General features: G+C 39.6%; 1 protein-coding gene across 5 annotated transcripts in view; it reads left to right on the top strand.

The window, feature by feature from the left end:
• Positions 1-25,894, top strand: part of Znf568 (zinc finger protein 568) — a 59,114-nt gene that overhangs the window by 6,687 nt on the left and 26,533 nt on the right. For 3 of the 5 annotated variants that reach the window (XM_052761787.1, XM_052761786.1, XM_052761785.1), the window contains exons 5-6: positions 7,028-7,154; positions 7,402-7,497. In XM_052761787.1, the coding sequence (XP_052617747.1) occupies positions 7,028-7,154; positions 7,402-7,497 (223 nt within the window). Of the gene's footprint in view, positions 1-7,027; positions 7,155-7,401; positions 7,498-15,080; positions 24,202-25,894 lie in introns of those variants that run through there. The other 2 variants (XM_052761790.1, XM_052761788.1) reach the window with 2 other exon arrangements.

Raw genomic sequence — 25,894 nt, 5'->3', positions numbered from 1 at the left:
TTTATCCCTTTGACCCTTATCTCTCCAAACTATCTCTGCTCTTGCCATTTCTGGCAAGTGTGCTCAGTCACTAGGCATCTTGGCTAGGCAACTTCTGTCACAGGTAGATGTACTGTAAGTTGGAACCCTTTAGTTCTGAGTTAATTGTTAAGGGTGGATCTAAAACTAGAGATAAGACTTTGGAAAGGAGAAAGTTAAGCTTAATTAGCACATCTGCCAGGCCTTCTCAAACAGATAGTCTGGATGCTTAAGTCTGTTCCTAGAGAGTGGAGAGTGCAGAGGTATCTCTGATAAGATACTTTTCGTTCATCTGGGGAAGATCCTGGCCAGATGCTGCTAGTGAGATAATGACAGAAAGGCCTGAAATTAGGGATCCTAGCTGTGTTACTGCACAGAAGGTTATCTAAATATTCCTTTAGTAGAGGGGAAATTGTGCCCAGTGAATAATGGAAAAGCTATAATAGCACATGAGAAATTCATAGCAGGAAACGGCTAATAATCAAAAGCCAATATCACCAAGACTCCTTGAGCCTCAGCTTGACCTCTGGAAGGCCCTGGATTCTTCCAGGTATTAGCTTGTCATAATCAGCTGAAATCCTACTTCATATATTTTTGCAGCTGGCAGCATTTACACACACATATTGGTAAAACATCCATACCTGTTATGAGAAGGCAAAGCTAGGAATTTTTTTTAATATCTATGTACCTACATGTATTTACACATATATATCAGGAACACACTAATTCTCAAAAATCAATAATTAAAATAATAAATTGGATAAAGAACATGAAGAATTAGAGGAAATACAGATGACCAACAAACCCTTAAAATTATGTTTATAAAAAGACAATTTAGGCCGGGCGGTGGTGGCGCACGCCTTTAATCCCAGCACTCGGGAGGCAGAGCCAGGCGGATCTCTGTGAGTTCGAGGCCAGCCTGGGCTACCAAGTGAGTCCCAGGAAAGGTGCAAAGCTACACAGAGAAACCCTGTCTTGAAAAACCAAAAAAAAATAAAAAAATAAAAAATAAATAAAAAAATAAAAAGACAATTTAGGCCAGGCAATGGTAGCACACACCTTTAATCCCAGCACTTGGGAGGCAGAGACAGGCAGATCTCTAAGTTTGAAACCAGCCTCATCTACAGAGCAAGTTCCAGGACAGCCAGGGATACACAGGGAAACCCTGTCTTGAAAAACAAAACAAAACCTAACAAACAAGACAATTTAGTAGAAGCAGTTTTTAGGTATATTTCCAATTAATGAACAATGACCAGTTTCAAACTCATTATAGAATCAGGATATAGATGTTGTCCATGGCAGTTCTTAACTGTGTATGAATAGATTACATACCAGTTAGAAGAATCCTCTACAGGACTGTGTATCATAGCTTTGTGACTGTTGTGTTCTAGATTATTCTGCTATAAGCTTTGTACAGCTTAATTCATGTAGCCATTATCGGAAGGCTGTGACAAAGATGTTATTTTAATTTTTATAGATACAGGAAGTGAAAACAGGGTTAAGAAGCTTATACAATCAGGTATCAGTGTGTGATGAACTCGGGATTCAAACCCTCACAATCTGACTCTAGTGCCCACACTCTGGTGTGGCCCTGAATAAAGAAGTGCAGGTTTTGCCAGTTGGCCTATCCCTGTCATTTGTCCTTTTTATTTGTACCTTAGTGAGTCTGTGTTTTATCAGGTTAAAACCCCTGTTACTTGCTATTAATCTGGGTTTTTTGTATATGTATATAAAGGGAGTTGATGCATTCAAGAAAACAGAGTAAGTTGTAACGCACTGATTGCATGTCTTACACAGTGAGGCTGGGCTGTAGCTCAGTTGATAAAGTGCTCTCCTAGCGTGCACAGAGAGAGCCCTGTATTGGATCCCAGCCCTGCTGCATGAACTAGATGTAGAGGCTGGAGGTTCAGAAAGTCCAGATCATCCTTGACCGTAGAGCAAGTCTCAGGACAGCCTGATCTATTTCCTTTTAAGTCTCTGTCATTTGCTTTTACTTTTTGTCAGAGTTGCAGTTTTGTTTTTGTATGGGATTTACTAATTTATTAGAGCCACTGGGAAAGAATTGTGTTTTGTTTTTTGGTGTTTTTGTTTGTTGTAAACACCTTTTTGTGGTTTCTATTCCAGAGGGTGATCCATTTCTAAAACCTTCATTGAATGGTTGAGAGCAGTGCTACTCTACATGAGGAAACTGAGAGGCTCAAATTTGCTATTTGTCAAGGTTACATGGTCAATTCTGAGCCAGAATTGGGCTTACAGTATCGGAACACAGGGCATTGTTATTAACCACTAAAAACATCTAAACCCGGCTTCATTTGAGTATCTTACTACCTTGAGATTGGGTTTGCAGCCAAGAATGTGTCAATTATCTATCTTACATGCAAAAAACATGGGTTTTTTGTTTTGTTAGGTGATATAACACACATTCGTTGTCCTTCCTAGGGTCCCTGGTTAACTGCTTGGGCACCTCTGCTTGGAGGTTGATGTGGACTGTGCAGTGAGCTCAGGCTGCTCTGTGTGTTACTTGTGAGATTGGATGGCAGGCCTGCAGCTCCCTGGGTCGGGCTCTTTGTTGCGTCACTAGAAGACTACACAAGTCGGGTTAAAGGGCGGAATCATGTTTGAGTGTTTGCTCATCTGTGCACTAACATTCCTTTTGCCTCAGCCAATGGCTGGGACTAGCCCACATTAGTAGAAGGGACGTTAGGTAAGCAGAGTGTAAGGTATACTCAGTAGTCAGTTTATCATGTAACATCAGAAAGGAGCTTTTGCAGTGCTGTATCAAACCCAAGTCCTCAGGCAGGTTACACAACATCCTCAGTTCATGAAATTGTTTTATACTGAGATTTAAAGAATCCTAAAAATAGAGAATGTAATTTCATAACTTACAAAAGAACTTTGACATATAAGTTATGTGTCATAAAATTACCTTTTTTTTATTGTATTCATAGCCATAAGCATATTGTTAGAACATTTTTATTATCCTAAAAAGAAACCGTGTATTTGCTAGCCCTCACTTCCCATTTCCCCCCAAGGCTCCAGTGTTGACAAGCACAAGTATACTTTCTATCTGTGTAGAACTGTGTGCCTGTTACAACTTTTTATATAAATAGACTCACATAACATAAGACACAATGTTTCAAGGTTCGTTTGGGTTCTGCAGCTTGTATCAGTATCAGTACTTCATTTTGTGTGTGTTGTGTATGTACTTACTCTTGGAGAGCGTGCTTGCATGTGTGTGCATGTGTCTGTAGAGACCAGAGGTGCACACCAGATGTCTTCCTCAGGTGCTCCCCACCATTAGTTTCTTTTTCCACCTTTTCTTTTTGAGACAAGGTTTCGTTATGTATCCATGGCTGGGATACTGACTCTGAGAAACTAACACAGCACTGTCTTGTTATCTGATGGATATAGTCGAAGGTCTCCAAGTGTTCATCAGATACTTTGGTTCTAATTTTAACTCTTAGTGTGTTTCATTCTTGAAAGTAGTTTCTCAGGAGCTGGAGAAATCAGCTAAGAGCATCTGTCACTCTTGTAGGGGATTAGGTTCAATTCCTAGCACCCACATGGCAGCAGCTCACAACCTTCGTTAATCCCAGCTCCAGGGGATTCAACAGGCGTGCATGTGCTGCATATACGTGCATGCTGACAAAACATTCATGCACATAAGGTAAAATAAATTTAAAATAAAATTAGAAAAACAGAAGCCATATCTTTAGTTCTCATCAGTGTCTCCAGTAAGGTGGCTGGTAGAGCCACATGGGTAGGATCAGCCTGCCATCCACTGAAGTACAACTTCAGACCAGCAGCTCCGCTCCAGGCTTGTTTTGGTGGGTGTGCCGGTGTCTTCACTCCCTGTGCAGTCTGGTGAGACAGCCTGACTTTAGAAATACCTTTCTAGGGCTGAGCAGCATTCTCCCCATGCTGCTCAGCAAACTCACCCTGAGGAAACTGTCTTGACTTCCTTTGTTTGCTATTAAGTGTGTTGCAATGTAACTAACTAGCTTTCACAGTGGAATCTGAGATGGAACTGTAACATTATTTATTAGTGCACACATGCGACAGTGTACCTGTGGAGGTCAGAAGACAGCTCTTGGGAGCAGACTTTCCTCTTCTACTGTGGGTTAGGGCGTTCGAACTCTGGTCATTAGATTTGTATGGCTGAGTCATCTTCCCAGCCCTGAGTTGTAACTTAAAAATAAAGGTTGAAAAGAAAAGGCAGACTATTTTCATGCTGCTATTTTCATCCCAGGACACAGTTCTCGAGACCCATGGAATTTGGCAGCATGTTTTGCATATAATGCTCTTTTTTTGTTTGTTTTTTGTTTTTTGAGACAGGGTTTCTCAGTGTAGCCCTGGCTGTCCTGGAACTCACTCTGGTTGACACCAGTCTGGTGTCAAACTCACAGAGATCCTCCTGCCTCTGCCTCTCGAGTGCTGGGACTGAAGGCGTGCACAACCATGCCTGGTTATATAATGCCTTCTTAAAGTCTTTGCACTTGCACAAATTCCCTGCAAATTAATAAAAATACCTGTTTGCATCAACAAAAAAGTAGTCAGGTATCGGGTTTTGTTCAACAATCTTTCTTCACCTATACTCTTTTTGTTGGGGGTTGTTTTTGTTTTTGTTTGTTTGGCAATGTTGTGGAAACCATGCTGAGATTAAAAAAAAAGGAGGATATTTACTTTCATTGTGCAAATTAATTGACAGGAAAAAACACAGCAGGGTTTGGACCCTTCCACCTCTCAACTATGTAGCAGGTTTGAGGCCCTCCTGGACTACAAGAGACCCTTTCTAAAACAACAAAAATGACTCGCCGTTCTGTTCTTCTGTTGCATTCTCTATTTAAATTCTTTGACTACTAGTTGTATCTTATTCTTTACTTAGGTTTGACAAGTGTTTGTTCAGTTTATTGAAAGCATTAAGGATTTAAGTTTTTATAAATTAAGGTATATAATAATACAGATATGATGTACACACGTACACACATAGCCTTTTTTTTTTTTTTTTTTTTTTTTTTTTTTTTTTTTTTTTGGTTTTTCGAGACAGGGTTTCTCTGTGTAGCTTTGCGCCTTTCCTGGAACTCGCTTTGGAGACCAGGCTGGCCTCGAACTCACAGAGATCCCCCTGGCTCTGCCTCCCGAGTGCTGGGATTAAAGGCGTGTGCCACCACCACCCGGCGCACATAGCCTTTTAAAGTGTAAGATTAATTTATTTTTGAGTATCCGTTCTTAAATACCAAGTATTTGCACTAAAGGTTTTTTCCCCCACGAACATTTTACTTACTGTTTTTAATGTCTGTAAGTGTTTTGTCTGCATGTCTGTCTGTGCATCATCACCTGTGTGCGGTGTCCCAGATCTCTAGTTACAGAGGATTCTGAGTTACCATGTGGGTGCGGAGAATCGAACCTGGTCCTCTGAAGAGCAGCCAGTGCTCTTAACTACTGAGCTATATTGTTTTTTAATAATTCCCTCCTCATCTAAAATCTCCCCGCCTTTCATTTTTGAGACCAGTTCTCTATGTTGTCCAGGCTGGTGTTTATCTTGACTTCACATGTAATTACAGAGATAGGCCAAAGCCTTAAGTAGTTCTTGTGAATATTTGATGGGTTTGGTTGGTCTGATTTTGGGCAGCAACAAGAAGAATGTTTCATGTTTGTATGTGTGATCACACAAACCATTGCATCAAAGGCTGCTTTTATCATCACCCTTCGTCCTGCTGTTTTATCAGTCTGCTCTGTCAACTTTGGACTGTGTGCTGCAATGCTCAGTTTTGGACTGTTTGGTGCCTTTTTCCTATGAATTCTTGTCATGGATGAGTTCACCTGTTTTCCACGAAGCCCCAGCAGTAGAAAGGGTTTCAGGTCCAGGAGTCCTTGTGTGTCCAGTTGACATCTTAAATTGTTATTTGTGGCATTCGGAGACCCTTCCTGCTGATTTGGAAAGAAAGCATAGCATGATGGGTAAAAACCTATAGCTCTGCAGCCACATTGCTTGAGCTAGAATCGTGGCTCTACCCTATGATAACCTTGCGATGGGCGTGCATTACTTTAGCTGCAGTACTCTTACCTTTTAAATGGTGTTAATACCTACTCATAGCCTTTTTAGGAAATTTTTGAAAGTTAATATGTAGCTGGGTGTGGTATTGCACGCCTTTAATCACAGCTCTCAGGAGGCAGAGGCAGGTAGATCTCTGTGAATTCCAGGCCACCCAGACCTACACAGCAAAAGTGTCTCAAAGCCAAATAAAGTTAATATGCCAAGATATTAGACATTTTAAACAGTTTAAAAACAAGAACTAGTCATCAAGTCACATTCTTTTCCAGAAATACTTAATATGTTTTTTATTTCCATTATGCTAGTATCATAGTATTAATTCTAATAAAAAACTTGAGTCTGTTTCTCTGATGTTTCACTTAGTCCTCTTTAGTCCTGTTAGCACTATATTGTGTGTTCTCTTTAACCATTCCCACTCGCCGGCCATGGATTTATTCCAGTTTTAGGTTACTGACTCACACATTCTCTTCTTCTTCCATCCTATGTCTGACTGCACACTGAATGCTTTATCTGGAAGTCCAATAGGATTTCAGAGCTTTACCTTTTCAAATATCATGCCTTTCCTTCCTGCCTGCCTCTTTCTCCTGCCCTTTGCCCTGCCCTGTCCCCTTCCTCACTAAATGGAATACCTGCTACCTGTCAGATCTGAGCTGCTTACTCCTGAGTCATGTCCGGCTGTTTGAGCCCTGACACAGAAGTCAGTGCCCACTGCCGTCAGCTGATGATCGAGGATGAATGAATGCCTGCTGACTCAGTGATTCACGTACTCTTCTAGGGTATTTTCACTCTAATAGATTACCCCCTTTATACTGCGAAACTTGGTAACTATGAAGACTTCCAAAACAATTGTTAACAAGCTTTGACAAACCCTGGTTACTTGCTAAATGAATTCTTATTTTGATCACAGGCCCCAATTTTGATGACTTCGGATTAATTGAGATTGTGTTTTTATAGAAAACAGTGACCTTCAGGGATGTGGCTGTGGACCTCACCCAGGAAGAATGGCAGCAAATGAAGCCTGCCCAGAGGAGTTTGTATCGAGATGTGATGCTAGAGACCTACAGCAACCTTGTAACAGTAGGTAAGGGGAGCTTTCTATTACCGTAGAATTCCTGGGTCCTGCAGTGTGTGGAGACGGTAGTCTACTGGATGACCCTCGCCTTCCTTCAGGACGACATGTGCTCCAACCTTGAGAGCAGATCCTAAGGACTTATGTCATTGTACAAGTTCCTTGAGTCTCCTCTTTCGTAAGTCCTCAGGACCCCAGGACTCAGCCCCAGATCATCTCTAGCATTAACATGCAAGTTCTTTCCTGTTTCCTGTAACAGGTTGTCAAGTCAACAAGCCAGATGTGATCTTGAAGTTGGAGCAAGAAGAGGAGCCATGGGTGCTGGAGGAAGAAATGTTTTGGAGACACTCTCCAGGTGAATAAGTGAGAAGTAGCTCTGAGTGAGAAAGCCGTGTGACAGTTAGTTGTTCAGTGAGGGGTGGCTTCCATTTCACGTTTCCCAAGACTGTGTTAAAGGCCCTAGTCTTCTAAATGACAAATGCTGTGTGTGACATATCATTTGTTACAGTGTGTGACATTCTGTTCTAGGAATAACTGTCCTATTGGAGTTACGTTCTTTTTTAAAAAAAATTTTAGAGGGGCATTAACCCCATGTGATTTCAGGATGCCCACCTTCCAGTGTGCTTACAACTTACCTTTATGATTATTGTACCTTTATATGATCTTCCCACCCTCCCTCATGTTGGAAGTTTATTTCCATAGTCAGCATTTGTGGAGTGTGGGATTGAAAATCAGCTTTGTTTTATACTTGGTGTCCCTTAGGTTTTGGCTTCCCTGCACTCTGAAAAGCTTCAGCCTTGTGTTTTATAGTAAGCCGTACTTCCAGTTGTACTTCCGACCTCACAGTCCGTGGTTGAGAAGCTTAAGTTCCTGGTTTAGGAATCCTGTGGTGTCCTCTTCTACTTATTCATATCCTCCCTTTAATATTTTGAAAATAGAGCATATGCCTACTTGGTTAGAAACTGCAAACCATCCAAAAGATACATTAAAAAGTATCCATTTATCCTTCCTTTCTGCAGTTGCATTCACCTCTTTTCAGAGCTCTCTAGTTTATTTTGCCATATGTATTTTAGATTTAACTAACTGTCTTATTTAGAGAAAACCATGATGAATTTTTCTTAGGACTATGCTGGATATATGAATTAACTTTAGCAGTTTGTCAAGTTCTTATTTTGTTTTGTTTCTATCTACTTTGAGAAATGGAACTTTCTAAATTCTCTTGTGTTCTTGTATATTGTATATTGTTTGTTAAGTTTATCCAAGTATTAGACAAGAAAGAAAAACAAGTTACGAATTGAAAAGGGATGCTTGGCAATGGTGGTACACGCCTTTAATCTCAGCATTCAGGAGGCAGAGGCAGGCGGAAGCCAGCCTAGTTTACAGCTCCAGGACAGCCAGGGCTACACAGAGAAACCCTGTCTCAAACAAACAAAGAATTGAAAAGGTGGGTGGGGGAAATGGCCCACTAGTTAAGAGCATAGGCTTGTAACAGTGCACAAAACAAAGTCTACTTACATGGACCTTAGAATTTAGTGGATTTTTGTGTGTTTGCTTGAATGGATTTTTTTGGTTTCTTTGTTTTGAGGCTGGATCTCTAGAAAACCCCGTACTGTCCTTGAAATCCCTTGAAGTTCTGATCCCTTTGCCTCTACCTCTCAAGTGCTGTGTTTATGTAGAGATCAAACCCAGGACTTTGTGCATGCTGGGCAAATACTTCACCAATTGAGCCGCATCTCCAGCGCATAATTTATTTTGTATGTAAGAAAATACCTTTGGGTACTAGAAAAATGACTCAGCAGTTAATAGCAGTTGCTCTCTTGCAGAGGACCCGGGTTTGGTTTCCAGCACCTGCAGTAGGCAACTCACAACCACTGTAACTCCAGCCCCAGGAGTTCTGAAACCCTTTTCTAGTTTCTTGAGCACCTGCATGCAGGTGGTACACATACATACACTCCAATGCACATTAAAGAATTCAAAATATAAAGAAAATACCCTCCTAAATTATTACATTTCACAAGATTGGCTGGATGTAAAATTCTTAAGCCATACTTTCTTTCCCAAAGACTTATTGTGGGTAGTTTCCATGAGCTTTAGGCAATTCTGTGTAATTTCCTACTTTTAAATATTGTTGGAAAAGAGGTCTGGTTGTTTCTGCTCATGCATCACTTGATCTCTGTCCACATAAGTAAATCCGGGCTTTATAGGGGGGCTGCTCTGTTGTATTTTCTTGAAAGCTTTAGGAGCGGTGCCAACTATGATCAGTGTTTCCTTTTGACTCGTGGTTGCTTCCTCCCTTTGTCCGTTTGTTTTGTTTCCAGTGCTGGGAATCAACCCCCCTTACACATTCTAAGCACAGAGCACCAACAACTCCCCCAGCCCAAAGATTCAAGGTTTTGCTTTTTATACTGTTATTATATAGATTTGATAGCTGCCCCTTTTTGATTATCATTGTTCATCCTTAAATGGAGATATTTTCCCTGCACCCATTACAAAGAGAAATATTCTGAGCTAATAGGAAACCTTTGTGCCTCACATTGACCATGCCATTGGGTTCAAAGTTGGGTTGTCCATTGTCCCAAGCTGAAGGGATTATCATTTTCATGCTTCCTTTAGTGTTCAGAGTCCTTCCCACCTGCCTATGCCAATAGTCTGTTGTAGTAGAATAAGGTTTATTTGCATCTGCTTCCTTGGTTGTGCCTTCCTTGCCATTTGTCAGGACCAAGTGAAGTCCACTAGGTTCCTCCCACCCATGTCAGCACACCCGGATCGCAGAGTTGCAAATCATGTCTACGTTTTGCAGGACTCTCTTCCCTATCTAGCTCATCCGAGAGAAGAGACAGGTCTTCATCTCTGGGCTGCTTCTCTACCTTGACTGACCCACTTTCTGTTCTTTCCTTATATTCTGGAGTTAAAGTTTCATTGAAGACATATTGATTATTCTGTTGTTTGTATTTGTGGGGTGGAGTGGGGACAGGTGTTTAATACCACCATAGTGAAACACTGCTGTATTGATCCCATAACCACCCTTCTTGGAAATAGCTTTCTTCTTTGCTCTTCTGGTTCTGATTTTTCTTTAGTTCCCACTCATTGTTTGTTTCTTCTTGTTTTATAAAATGCTTTTTGCATGACTCCTTTTCTCAACTTTCCCTGGACTGTTAGGGGCCAGGCCAGTTCAAAATGTTTCCAAAGCCCCTGCTGAAAGGACACAGGGAGCATTAGTTTCTGTGTCCTCGTCCATGGGCACACTTGGTGAGGGCTGGGGCAAGGGCCAGGGCCTCAAGGAGTCAAGGTTTCCGTTCCAGAGAACAGAGACTCTTCCCTGTGAAGGTCTGTGGTTATCAATCCCAAGGCCACTTTGTGCTTGGTCTGTGACATACCTGAGATATCCTGTGTTCCCTGGTGCAACGTTGCTTGATAAGCGTCCTGCTGGTGTCTTCCCATTGTGTGATAGCTTTCTGCTGCCTTTGTCCCATTTCCCCTGCAAACAGTATTTAAGAGGCTCTGCTGCTTAATTGCGTGTGCCATCATCTTACACAGTCCTCCTGACCCCAGCTCTCTGCCTTCTTTATGTTCTCATCCCTTCTTCCCCACCCCCCGCCCCCCAACACCTCACAATTCAGGTTTAAAGTAGGTCTGACTCTCAAGCTCCTCACAGTTGATGGCACTCCAGAGGTGTGGACAAGCACAAGATGAGTTGATAGCAGCTGCTCTTAGAGAACCACAGTGAGTGAGGATGGCTTGGCTCTTGATCACTTCATACTTTTTATTCATTCTAACCAGATAGTTGACGTTCTCTCCATATTTACTACAAGTTTGGATTGGAATTTAGTTGGAACAACCTAATCTTCAAATACTTTCATAACTATTACTTTATGAAAAGCTAACAGGCTTTTGGAGTATAGAATGGACAGATTTACCAGGATTCTGTGATAGTTCGTATAGACGAGAATAAGAACTTGTGGTGTTGTGTCTCTTGATCTGATGGAGCTGTTGTTCTTCTTGTATATGTTTATTTGTTATTTCAGTGTGTGTGTGTGTGTGTGTGTGTGTGTGTGTGTGTGTGCATGTGTGTGTGCATGTAAGTGTGAGGACAGAGACAGCATCATCCTTAGGCATGCCGTCCACTTCCTTTAGGACAGAGCCCCTCTTGATGTTCTGGAACTCACCAGGAAGGCTAAACTGGCTGGCCATGAGCTGAAGGGCTCCTCCTGTTCCCATTTGAGTGTTGGGATTAAACCTGCCTCAGCCCGACTCCTTTGTGTTTAACGTGCATTTTTAGTTTTCTCCAAAGCCATACATGCACTTCTTTAAGAAAGTCAATAGAAATACAAATCTTGCCAGGTGGTGGTGGCACACACCTTCAATCCCTGCCTTGGGAGGCAGAGACAGGTGGATCTCTGTGAGTTCGAGGCCAGCCTGGTCTACAGAACGTTCCAAGGCAGCCAGGACTACACAGAGAAGCCCTGTCTCAGAAAAAAGGAAGAAAGAAGGAAAGGAAAGGAAGGGAGGTACAGACAGACAGACACATAGACAAATCTTATAGTAGTATTCATCTTTCCCCCCATTTAGAGAAATTGCAAAAATTTAAAAAAAAATTAAGGTAATACAGATTTTTATGCTTTTTTGAGTACTAGACTGTACTGGTTAGATCAGAACCTAAAAGCTTTGTGCAGTGTCCCAAATACTGGTATCTGTAAGTCTTTTATTTTTAAATTTTCTCATGTCCTACCTGGAGGCACATCCTTTAGGACACTAAGGGTTGGAGGCCTCACAGTATCTAAATGGTCAGATAATTCCTACTTTTTTTGTTAACATGAATCCTTCTCTATCTGCTTGCTTCTAAGTCTAGAGTCTCTTTGGTTCATTTTCTCTAGAAATAAAGAGACCCAGCCATTTTCTTATATAGATTGTTAAGTGGTAGTGTAGTCAAGTCTAGTTATGGCAAAGAAAATGTACTAGCTGCTGTTTAAGAATCTGTGCGGATATTAAATGGCTCACAGAATTTGGAGATGGACTAAATTTCTAGTAGTGAGTCACCAAGGCGTGTCTACAGGAGTGAGCTACTGAGGGAGTGCTTCTTTGAAAAATGATCAAGAAAGTACTTGTGGTTGAACTAAAGAAAGGCTTTCCAACTATGAGTGCTCTCTGCCTCTGTTTTAATCTCTTAAGAAAAAATGTACATCTCCTCATTTAATTCTGAATCTAATGTTCATATGTGCGAGTGGCAATTCTGTAAGTCACGTGTGAACCCTATATGCAGTTGTGTTTAGGGAGGGTAGTTTGAACTGGTTCATCCTTTGTAAGATGGAAAAACATCTTGTGGTTGGAAAAGATGTTATTGTACTTAAGCAGATCTGTATTGTCTGTCTGGGGTCTAATTGCTCCCTATTCAGATTTTTAAATCTCTTGTTTTTAATACCAGTTTTATCCTATCTTTTTCTTTAAAATGATAATAATAAACTGAGATTTTTTAGTTCACTGGGACACATACCAAGGAGTATGGTTACTGAGTCGTAGGTAAAAGTATTATTTCATTTTATTGCCCAGTGAGATGGCTCAGAGTGTTAAGGCACTTGCCTGCCAAGCCTACAACCTGGGCCCAGCCCCTGGGACCCACACTGTGGCAGTGAAGAACTGACTCCTGCAAGTTGCCCTCTGGTTTCCTCATGTCCTGCACACATGCCCCCTCAAATCAACACGCAAATAAAATGTAATAAAAGATTATTTTAAGAATATAATTAATTTTGCAGAAAACTTCCAGACTGTCTTTAAAGTGGATGTAGCACCTTGCATTCCCAGCAGCAGTGTCTGAGAGTCCCTGTTGTGCATCCTTGTCCACCTCTGGTGGTATCTGTGCCTAGGATTTGGTTACTCTACCAGCTGCTTAGTGGTATGCCTTTGATGTTTCAATTTGCAGGAACCTCCCTTTGGCATACAGTGTTGAACATGGTTGCATGTGCTTAGTGACCATGTCTTTCTAGTCCCTTAAGTAATTAGGCATCTGTCTAGGTTCCTGTTCATTTGTTTTCCTGGATGCTTTGTGCTGGAGGTAGGAGAATTGTCTTTTTTTTGGGTACACCCTGGCTGTCCTTGATCTTCCAGTCTTCCTGCTTCAGCCTCCAAGTGCTGGAATCACAGGCATGTACAACCACACCTGGCAAGGTTTTGTTTTTGTTTTTAATGTCAAGTTTTATGTGTCCTCTGCATATGTCAGTGATAATCTTTCTCATATGTTTCTTCTGCAAGTACTCACTGTCTGTGGCTTATCTTCTCACTTGCTTGACTGTGTCTTTTGTAAAGTAGAAGGTTTTACATTTTAAGAAGTTCAGCCTACTGTTTTTCATTAATCAGGCCTTTTCTTGTCACCCCCCTCTCCTGCCCACTGTCATAACCCAGACTTCGTCCTATGTTACCTTCTACTAGTTTTACTGTTTTGTGCTTTACACTTAGCTCTATGGTTTGAGTTACTTTCTGTGAAGAATGTAAGTTGGTATCTAGACTGATAGGGTTGATGCAGATGTCCAGTTGAAGCAGCTCTGTCTGTTGAAAAGGCTGGTTTTGCCCTGTTTCTTTTGCTCCTTTGTCAAAGATTGATTATATTTATTTGAGTCTGTTTTCTGTGTTCTATATTCTGTTCCATTGTTCTGTTTGTCTCTTCTACTGCCTACTAGACTATATGATTGCTAGAGCTTAATAAGAAGTCTTGCAGTCAGGTGGTATCCATCCCCACCATTTTTCTCCTTTAATACTGTGTTCTCTATTCTGATATTTCACCTCCATGTGAACTTTAGAATCGATTTGTCTCTGTACACAGAGTAAAGTGAAAAATGAGATTGCTTTGAACCTATGAATCAAATTAAGAACTAACATGCTGAATGTTGGGACTTTTCCCATCAGCATACAATATCCATTTATTCTTTGATTGTAGTAGTCAGAATTTCGTGGTTTTCCCATTACAGATCTTGTCATATGTTATTAGATTTGTATTTGTTTTGTTTTGAGGAATAATAATATAAATAGTGATGCATTCTTAATTCCAAATTCTGCTTGTTCATTCCTGATAAGCAATTGAGTTTTGCATGTTATCCTTGTATGTGTCCACCTTGTTAATAATGGTTGGTTCCAGCAGATTTTAGTTGTTGATTCTCTTAGATTTTCTGCATAGATGACCACATTGTCTGTGAGCAAACAGTGTTAATACTGCTTTTTCCGTCACTCCAATCTGTACATCTTTTATTTCCTTTTCTATCTTACTACATTAGCCAAACATTCGGTGATATAGAAAAAGTGGTAAAAGGAGCACCCCGATCTTATTCCCTTTGAGTTCTTGGATCTTCTGATTCTTCCTGTGGCTTGTCATTTTTTCTTCATGATACTTTTGCTGTAGCGTCTTACACGTGCTCTCCAGCTAACAGTCCTCTGCATACCATTCATCTTGTACAATCTTGTTGAAATCTCTATTTCTTTTGCCTTTAAGGTTTGACCCTTTATTCTTTTTGGAAAGGAGAAGTAAACATATATATTTAGTCCTGCCTGTCGTGTTTAACCACAAATACTAGTTTTATCTTGTTGCTACTTGACCCCTTATCTAGTCCTTTATGTATTTACCCTCTTGTTTTCATTCCATTCATTTTGCTGATTTCTTCATTATATACAAGGATACTGTTTTTTAAAAAAAATCCTTCAGTGCTGCTTAGATCTACAAATGCCAGTTCGTTGTTGTTGTTGTTGTTGTTGTTGTTGTCTTCTCATAGTATTGTCTGTAGGAGTTAACTTCTTAACCTTTAAGAACTGGGGGGCATTTGCATTTTAGTTTCTTATCAACTGACTAAGGCCAACCATAAAGATTCAACACCACATTAGTAAATTTCTAAATTATTATGAATAGTTTAGTGATAGAAAATTTCACAAGTAATGATTTTTGATCCTCCATTTTAGAAGTTTGGGAAGTTGATGAACAGATGGAGAAACAACAGGAAACACTTGTGAGGAAAGTCACATCCATCTCCAAGAAAGCTCTGATTAAGGAAAATGTCATTGACTGTAAAAAGGTTGCAAAAATCTTTCCTCTGAGCTCAGATGTTGTTACTTCAAGACAAAGCCTCTATGATTGTGACTTACTTAATAAGTGTTTGGAACAAAATTTAGATATACTTAGTTGTAAGAAAGGCTGTGTAAGAGACAAAAACTTTGAATGTAATGAGTATGAGATGCCATTTTACCATTGCTCACCCTATGCCATAGCCCCCTTTAAATGTAATCAGTGTGGACAAGACTTCATTCATAAATTTGACCTCCTCAGACATGGGAGAAATCATGCTGGAGTAAAACGTTATGGATGTAAAGAGTGTGGAAAATCTTTTAGCAGGAAGGAAAATCTCATCACACATCAGAAAATCCATACTGGGGAAAAACCATATATGTGTAATGAATGTGGAAAAGCTTTCATTCAAATGTCTAATCTCATTAGACACCAAAGAATTCATACTGGGGAGAAACCTTATGCTTGTAAGGATTGTTGGAAAGCTTTCAGTCAGAAATCAAATCTCATTGAACATGAGAGGATCCACACTGGAGAAAAACCCTATGAATGTAAGGAATGTGGGAAATCCTTCAGCCAGAAGCAAAATCTTATTGAGCATGAGAAAATTCACACCGGGGAGAAACCTTATGCATGTAATGAATGTGGTAGAGCTTTCTCTCGAATGTCATCTGTTACGCTGCATATGAGAAGTCACACAGGAGAAAAGCCCTATAAATGTAATAAATGTGGAAAAGCTTTCTCTCAGTGCTCAGTGTTTATTATACATATGAGAAGCCATACAGGTGAGAAGCCTTATGTATGCAGCGAATGTGGAAAAGCCTTCTCACAAAGTTCTTCCCTTACTGTACATATGCGAAATCATACTGCTGAGAAACCCTATGAGTGTAATGAGTGTGGGAAAGCCTTCAGCCGGAAAGAAAATCTTGTTACACATCAGAAAATTCATACTGGAGAGAAACCTTATAAATGTAATGAGTGTGGAAAAGCTTTTATTCAGATGTCAAACCTCATTAGACATCAGCGAATTCATACTGGTGAAAAACCCTATGCATGTCCTGTATGTGGGAAAGCCTTTAGCCAGAAATCAAATCTTACTGAGCATGAGAAAATTCATACTGGAGAGAAACCTTATCATTGTAATCAGTGTGGAAAAGCCTTTAGTCAGAGGCAAAATCTCCTTGAACATGAAAAAATCCATACTGGAGAGAAACCATTTAAATGTAATGAGTGCAGTAAAGCCTTTTCTCGAATCTCATCCCTTACTCTTCATGTGAGAAGACACACAGGGGAGAAACCTTATGAATGTAATAAATGTGGAAAAGCCTTCTCTCAGTGCTCATTACTTATTATACATATGAGAAGTCATACTGGTGAGAAACCCTTTGAATGTAATGAATGTGGGAAGGCATTTTCTCAGAGAGCATCCCTTTCTATACATAAAAGAGGTCATACAGGCTAGAAACACCCAGTGTACTGAGGTAATGCCTCTTATATATTTGAAATATCTGATGTAAGTGCAATAACAAAATCTTTTTGGAAAAATAATAGAACTTTGTTGGAGCTTATGAGCAGATGCAGAGAAATGTGTATATAGGTAAATACAGCATCATAAAATTTTCAATTCTGAAAATCTGTAGATAATACAGTTCCCAATAATCTCATAACATTTTTCTATAATATTTATAAAGTGATTCTTTAATTCACATAAAATAGAAGTGAAAACCAGGCATGGTGATGCTTGTCTATAATCCCAGCATTTGGATGACAGGAAGATTGCCACAAGATTGAGGCCAGCCTGTTCTACATAGTAAGACTGTCTCAATAAATAAAAGTCCATGGATTGATGAGATGATTTTGGAAAAAGAATAGTCTGAACATACTTACTGTAATCCCTACACTCTGGAGATCGAGGCAGAAGAATGTAGAGTTTGAGTCAGCCTGGGCTATGTAGTGAGACCCTAACTCAAAACAAAACAAAAAATATAACCCAATTAATACTTAGATTAGCATAATATATGGTAAATTTATAGCCACTTAAAGTGTATAGCATAGGAGCATAATTAGGTGGGTAAACAGGTTATAGAGTGCCCAGATACAGAGCTGTGGAAATATGTGAACTTGGTGCTTGTCAGACATGAAATCATGAGTTGGCAGAGAAAGAACAATCTAGTCATTTGTTTCTGGAGTATTTGACTATTGGAGAAAGTTCAGGTGTAAACAGTACTACAACATAATAAACATTCCAAAGGATTTGAATACTGAATTGTGAAAAAACTCAGACCTTGAAACCATTAAATGTTGATGAATATGATGGTGCATGCATACAGTCCTAGTGCTTGGGAGGTAGAGGCAGGAGGGTAAGGAGTTCAAGGTCAGCTTTGACTAGATAGCAAGCTAAAGTAAGCCTGGACTACGTAAGACTATCTTTAAAAAGTTACAGACTGTAACTTGAAGTCAAAGAATCAATTCTGAAAATGTAAAATGATCGTACAGTTCTAGTTCAGATCAGTTTCATTTCTGTTAGAGGCTCTAGAAATTCGTACATAAAGAAGAGGAAACACATGCATATGAATTGAAAACCTGGGTGCCCAGCAGTGGGCTGATGGATGAATAAGATACAACCTACCCCAAGGATGGAATAGTGTGTAGCACTTAAAAACAAGTAGCTCCATATTGTGTAACAGAAATAGTTACCGAGAACAGTGTTGAGTGGAAAATAAGATGCAATGAAACATACTGTTTATTATCCATATAAGTTGCAATGAAATCCTTTACAAACAATAGAACTGGTTTTATTGAGATTGCTATTGAATAGAAACTGGTTTTATTGAAAAACTTGTATATGTATGTATGTAAAGTTATTTAAAGTTGATTAGAAAGATACATGCTAAATTCTTTTTAGTTTTGTCTATCACAAGACTTTGGGACTGAGGGTGAGAGGATGTTGATGGGAAGGCCTTTTTTGTCTTTAAAAGACTAGTAGAATATAAAATAAATCTTAAAAGTTAGTGATACATGGTAGTAATATGACTTGTCTTTTTTTCTAATACCAAAATAGAACAATTCATGCAAGACACCTGAGTAGATTCTCTTTAAACAAATAAGCTATGACGCACAAGGTGATCCTTTTTTTCTCCAAGATGATGGTGGTGTTTTCTTAGTTATTTCTCACTACTAACTGGCTAAGGGAAACCTGTGTCCATTTTAAAAAAAAAAAAAAACATGTTATGAAGAATTCATGTGCTCTTTCAGATGCTGAACCATTTTATCAGAAATGTTTCCATATGCCTCCCAGCATCCCAGGAGCTGATGCAAAAGGGTTAAGATTTTGAAATCGCCTCTGCCTCCATAGTAAAACAAACTTGGTCTGAGGACAGCTCAGTTGCTGCAGCCCATCTCTTGCAAACATGAAGACCTGAGTTTGGTCCCCAAAACCTGTGCTTAAAAAAATAATAAGTAAGGCTTAGTGGTTCGCACTTGTAACCCCGGTATTGGGGAGAGACAGGTTCCTGTGCCCTGCTACCCAACTAGCCTAGCCTATTTGGTAAGTTCTAGGCCAGTTAGAAATCCTCCCTCTGCATCCCCAAGTGAATGGCTCCTGAGGAACAACACCCAAGGTGTCCTCTGACCTCCATGCACACATGCACACACTGAATAATACATATATACATACCCACACAGTACTTAGAATGGTACTAGGTACTAAAAATTTGAAGTTAGTGTGTTTTATTCTGTGATATTTTGTTTCACATTTAGTATTTTTGATATTTGGATTCATCTTTCAACCAATGATTTATTAAATTCAAGTAAATTTTTGTTGTAAAATTGAAAATATGAACTCAACATTAATAGATGTACTGTGGTTATTTTCTTTGATAAAGTGCTGAGGATTGATGTTATAAATTGATTTCTTATTTAGACAGCTACTCTGCCACTGAGCCGTATGTAGCCAATCCCCTTATTTAAATTCATCATTGAAACAATAATGTCTTAGGTTCAAGTAAATCTTTGTCATAAATTATTATTTACTTATTCATTTGAGGCCAAGTCTCATGTATCCTGGTCTGTCTTCAACTTGCTATGTAGCTGAGGATCAGTTTGAACTTCTGATCCTCCTTCCTCTCCACCTCCCAAATGCTGAGAATATGTGCCACCCTGCCTAGCTTATGAATTGCTAATTCTTAAAGCCAGGGCTTTAACTGAGCCATATTCTCAGCCCAAATTATCCTAAGTTTGAAAATCTGAAGTTGGTGTAATATAAAATGTGCTTTTTGTTTCTTTATGATTTTTTTTTTTGGTATGTATGTATGTGTATAGTGCTAGGATGCGAACTCAGGGCTTTGCGCATGTTTGGCAGGCACTCTTCTACTTTTCACTATGTCCTCACCTTTGGTTGTCTGAGACAGGTTTCCATATGTAGCTCAGACTGGCATTGAACTCATTCATGATCTTCTTCCTCAGCTTCCAGAAGAAGTGAGTTCATAGGCACTGCTGCTGTGCCCAGCTGAAAATATGTTTTATTTACTATCTTAGGGTATCATCTACTACATATTTCCCCTACTCTTGTGTCTACCATTGTTCCACAAAGGATTTGTTGTTAGGCTCTTAACTAACTAATTAATACGTTTAGCATCATGCAGAATTAGTAAGATGTTCTAGGGAATTTGCATTGTGATATTATTACCCTGTGGTTTTGCATGTGGTTAACATAGGCATTAATCCTATTGTTAATGAATGCATTTTGAAATGAGAAGCCTTTTTTCTCTTAGGTGGCTATGCACAATTTTATTGTTCAGTCTTAACTTTCAGCCCATTTTTAATCCTTTCAAAATCATTGACTTCGTGGCTTATCTAGTTTTGGTTGGAAGCAGTGAGGATCCCAAATTCTGAGCAATATCCTCTAAAAGGTCCTTAGTCTCTTAATGCATGAGACAACCTTTAAGATAATTTTAAAAAATTTTATCATCTTTACAGTATTATTTGATGAGCAAAAGGCCACTAATGCATTTTTTAAAAATAAGAATTAAGGGTGTTGGTCAAAGGGGTCTTTAGATTTTATATTTGAACATTAATTTGTTTGAAGTTAACTTCACATAAGTAAAAAATCTCTTTCAGTTAAAAATTATTAAATACAACCATGACTGTTTCAGTTTGGACTGTTGTATGGTATTTTGGATGATGGACAGTAAGTAGCTTGTCATAAATAACAGGAATTAATTTTAATGGAAACTGTTTTACTGAAGTATTAATAAAGAATCATTGTTATTTTATGTATTTTGTTCTTTGGTAGGCTTCATGCTAAGTCTAGTTTCGTAAGCATACTTAATATTTATAGGTGTAAAAATAATTTTCAAATTCATACATTGTCCACATAAGAACCCCATGTAAATATTCTGTTGTAGTGCATTGGTTTTTTGGGGGGATTTGGTTTTTGGTTTTCTGCTAGACTATCTTTTTTCTCCATTTTTTTTCCTTGTGTTTTTCTTTTTTACTTTGGGCCTGTGTTTCATATGCCATATACAATTGTGTAAGGTGTATGGAATACAAGTCTCTGCTGCCTCTTCTGAAACATGGATTTGAAGAAAACAGAGAATTAACTTTTCACTGCAGATTGGAAGGGCCTCCTTAGGGTCCTCTTTGGGCCTCACCTCCCCCGCAATAAGACTAGCTAAACTCTCTGGATGAGGTGAAGTGCCTGGTTATAAACTGAACCTGGAGTCTAAGAGTTTCACTGATTGTGATTGTTTACTAGGGAGCAAATGATCTGTCCTCTCTAAATTTACACCCCCTTCCTCTGTCTTTAGTGTTAGGACCAGAGATATACCAGTAGAAGTGAATTCAATAGAATTTGCTCATGTGAAAGATGAGAAAAACATAAACATTAAGCTTGTGCTTTCATGGTGAGCATGTGTAGGCGTGCATAAATGTCAGCTCTTTTGAAATACAGTGGGGAGTGTTGCCTATAACAAAGCTCTACTAGGCAGAAGGTGTTACAGACCTTATCTACTGGAGGAAAAGGCATGTGGCCACTAAACACCCTATGTCTTGCCAAAGACGGTACCAGAGATAAATGTGCTCCTATAGGCCACATGCTAGGACTCAGGGCAGTGCAATGTGAGACTGAATAGAATTAGAGAGTGCTTCCTCTCCTGGAGCACCACAGCAGTAGAGCTGCTATATAAAACAGAATTATGAAGCTGGGCAGTGGTGGCTTATGCCTTTAATCCCAGCCCTTGAGAGGCAGAGGCAAGTAGATCTCTGAGTTTGAGGCCAGCCTGGTCTATAGAGTTCCAAGACAGCCAGAACTACACAGAGAAACCCTGTCTGGGGGGTGGAAAAAATCAGAATTATGAGATAAACTAAGATAGACATCTTAGTGGATGAGAGGACCCACAAGAGCTAGAAGAAATTCAAACCAACCACACAAAAAAATGTTCAAACAGTCTAGCATATTTACCTCAGTTTACATTACATCCTTTCAGTTAAACATTGGAGGGCATATTAAAAAGGCAAGGAAAAAATAGCCTGAATGCACGAAGACAGGCATAAAACCAGGCTCAAATTTGACGCAGATTCATAAGTAATAAGTTTAAGATAAGTATGATTGAAATGTTAAGGAGTGTTGTGGAAAGTAGTCAAATATGCAAACAGATAAGTAATATATGCAAAGAAATGGAAACATTTCCCAAAGGCTCAAGAGGAAGTGCTAGGGAAGATATCTTTGATGGGCTCATCAGTGTACTGCACAGTACTGAGCCAAGGAAAGATGCAGTAAGCTGAAAATATGTCAGCTGAAATTTCTCAGACCGAAATGCCAACTCAGAATGGCTGTGAACTGAGGATCAATTAAAAAGATGTAACATAATTGCCACTGGAATGTCCGAAGAAGGAGAAGAAAAAGAAACAAGTATGTTGAGGGCTGATGGCTGAGACTTCAAAATTGATGATCGCAAATCACAGACCCAGTAGGTTCAAAAGAGCACATTAAATATGGAAACTGTATCTGTGTATATCATTCTAAAATTGTAAAAAAGAAAAAGACAAAACCTTGAAAGAAGCCAGTGGGGAGGGCTTTTCAAAGACCTTCCTATTGTAACGTAGTCATAGTTTCATTCTGTGTTGTTAATATTCCATAGAAGAAGGGTTAGGAATCATGGTGGATTTCTTTTCAGAAGTCATGTGAAGTGTTTAATGTGTTTTTAAAGTTTGAATTCTATAGTGAAGTGATTAAGATGAGAGGAAATTTTAACTTTCTCAGAGCTAGACACTGAAGGAAACCTCTGTCCTGGTTTCCTGTGGAAGAGGCCGGCCTCTGAGGCTGTACAAAGGAACCCACACCTTACAGAAGTAACTGAAGTTTGAAATCCGTCAGTCTTTGAGAAGTGAGGGAAGAGTCAGCACACTTGGTACTCAAAATGTGTATTTCCCTGAATTGGAAAAACATATAAAGAATAGGAACACCACCTTCGCAAGCCTTTCCCAAAAACTTAAAGGGGAAGAAACACTTTCTAACTCTTGTGAAATCAGCATTACCCTGATAGAAAAGCCAGACAAACACTTAAGAAAATATAGACATACATCCCTTTTAAATACTCATGAGGGCTGGGGAGGTGGTTCCATGGTTAAGAGCACTATCTGTTCTTGAGAGGAACTGGGTTAAGTTCCTGGCATTCCCATGGCAGCTCACAACTGTCTGTAACTTCAGTCCCAGAGGATCTAACATCCTCTTCTGGCCCATGTGGACACTGTACACATGTGTGCACAAATACACATTCAGGCAAAACACCCATACATGATAAATTAATTTTTTTAACTTAAAATACTGATGAAAAAAGCCTTGGTAAGACACTAGAAAACAATTTAAATGTATGTTTAAAAGAATTACACACCATAATAAAATGATATTTCTGGAATATAAGGATGCCTTTACATATAAAAACCAATAAATGAAGCCACGCCACATTAATATACTAAAGACACAATCATTTCAGTTGATTTAATAAGGCACTTGACAGAATTCAAGCCCATTTCTTTTTAATATTGAATATCTGGGTGTTGTGCATATTCACAATCCTAGAACTTGGGAAGTGGAGGTAGGAGAGTCAGGAGTGCAAGGCTAGTCTGTGCTACATGAGATTGAGTCCCAGAAACAAAAGCACCCTCTGAATAAAATAATCAAGGAAAGTAATCAGCAGCTCTTCTCTACTGAAGGAAAGGATACTTAGCCACTGTTGTCTCCCTCTAGCTGACTTAGAAAGATTTAACAACATACAGAAGCATCATTAAAAATCTTAGTGGTGAAAGATGAGATCCTCTTGACACAGCCCCTCAGCAGATGAAGAAAGTTCAGTCTGTGCTTAACAATGGGATATTGTTTAACAGTAAGTGAAATCCTGGAACATGCTATAACGTGGAGGGTCTTTGAAAACATTATACTGAGTAAAGTGAGCCAAACACAAAAAGCTAAGTTTATATAACTTCCACTTATTGAAGTACCTAGACTATGAGAATTTAGAAGTTAGCATAGAGGTTACCAGGGACTGGGATGATGGGGTGATGTTTAAAGGATAAAACAAATGATGAGAATTGTCTGGATATAGCGGTCATCGCTGTATAATGCTTCTGAATAGCAATACATGAAAAATGAATAAAACGATAAATCTTCACACTCAAGTTAAAAATTCCTCTCATAATTCCAGTATCTATATTGTCTTAAGAGTCATTTTCTTGCTGAATGGTTTTGGCACATGCTTTTAATCCCAGCACTCAGGAGGCAGAGGTAGGCAGATCTCTGAGTTCGAGGCCAGCCTGGTTTACAGAGGGAGTTCCAGGACAGCCAGGGCTACACAGAGAAACCCTATCTTTAAAAAAGTCGTTTTCTTCAATGGGTTTGCTTTTCCTATATCCTTGAGAGATATATATATATCTATATAGATATCTATATCTATATAGATATATATACTTTGATTGTGTCGTGGATATGATGACTACATTGTCAAAGCTAGACTTTTTCATATTTGTTTTTTAATATTTTACTTGAAATAGAATCACATCATTTTCTGCCTTCCCTCCCTCCCTCCCTCCAGTCCCTCCCATGCCCCCCACTCTCAAGCTGATAGCCCCCTTTTCTTTGATTGTTACCGTTACATCACAACATAAATACACACACATTTGTGTGCACGAATATTTAAATACAACCTGTTGAGTCTGTTTTTATTGCTTGGGTGTGATTGGTTTCAGGGCTGACCACTCTGCCTTGGACAGCCAATAAGGGGCTCACCCTGGAGAGGCTATTCTTCTCCCAGAAGTTGGTAATTGCCTGGAGATCTTCATCTAGGGGTGGGACCCTTCAAAATCTTCCTCTTCCGTGTTAGTTATGTTCATTGGTACTGCCATTGTTCTAGTCTTGTTTATGTATCCGTTTCTAGGAGAGACCATTTCACAGCAGACTTCCTGATATTCTAACTCCTAGAGTATCCTCGTCCCCTCTTCCTTGGCATTCTCTGAGCCATAGCTGCAGGAGCTGTGATGTGTGGCACAGATGTATCCTTTGGAGCTTGGCTCCCTGCAGTCGGTTGATCTCTGCACTGTGTCTAGTTGTGGTTTTTGTGATGGTCTCCATTTGCTGCAGAGAAAGGCTTTAATGAGGGGTGGTAACTACAATTATCCATGGGTCTAAGGTTAAGATTTAGACTGCAGTAAGGAATTACGTTGATGTAACAAAGTGGTGGTAGTAGATTCTTTTCTAAGGTCCATGACCTCACTAACCCTGAAAAGTTGGCTAGGTCTCCAGGAGCAGTCATGATTGCCCTCTTGTTGAGTTGGCCTGAAGTCCAATCCGACGGCTGTTGGTTACCACCACCATGTGAGAGCCGCTTACTGCATCTTTACAGAAATCTTGCCGTGTTGGTCATTGTCGTGGTTCTGAGGTGTTGCAGCTGGGTGGGACTGTTTAATTGCTTCCTTCCCTTGGCAGCTTGCAAAGTATTTTCTAGAACCATAGAAATTAGATCCAAATGAAGAAGGTTTTCAGGCCAGATCCAGCTTGAATTATCCAAAACCTGTGTCTTAAGTGTGCAGTGTCTTTAGTACTGGGGACCAACCCCCAACCCCCGAGAGGCAACACAGACTACATCGATAGGCTACAATCTAAATGTCCTTCCTCAGGTGAATGAATAATGAACATGTGGTCCATATACACAGTTGAATACTGTTCAGCTCTAAAGTATAATTAAATCACGGACTTGGCAGGTAAGTGGCTGTATATTGAGTAAGGTAACCCAGACAGACCCAAAAAGACAAATGCCATATTTTCTCTCTCCTCTGTGGTTCCTAGCCCCAAATCCTCAGATGTGATATATGACCTGGAGTAACCACAGACACCAGGAAAGTATAAAGGGACCACAAGTGGAGGGAGGTTGAGAGGGCATAGCAGGACACAGGTGGCATGCAGTGGAATACAGAAAGATGCCAGAATTTGTTACACTTCTTAGAAGAGTGTTGGTTTCTATCCTCAAAAGCAGAACTTGGCTAAACTTAAAACCTAGTCTGTCTTTCCTGAAGGAGGCAGTAGCAGAAATGGTTTTTCCCTTCTTTAGTCATCTAGCTCTTCATTTGCCTGGGCTCTTTGGAGTTCCCCTAGATACACAAGGCTCAGGCATCTCTCAAAGACTTGAGATGCTCAGCCAGGAAAGGCACGTGTGCCAAA

Source organism: Peromyscus californicus, unplaced genomic scaffold (assembly GCF_007827085.1).
Source record: "Peromyscus californicus insignis strain IS unplaced genomic scaffold, ASM782708v3 Scaffold_4__1_contigs__length_199733344, whole genome shotgun sequence".
Lineage (NCBI taxonomy): Eukaryota > Metazoa > Chordata > Mammalia > Rodentia > Cricetidae > Peromyscus > Peromyscus californicus.
This window is presented reverse-complemented; position numbering and strand designations above follow the sequence as displayed.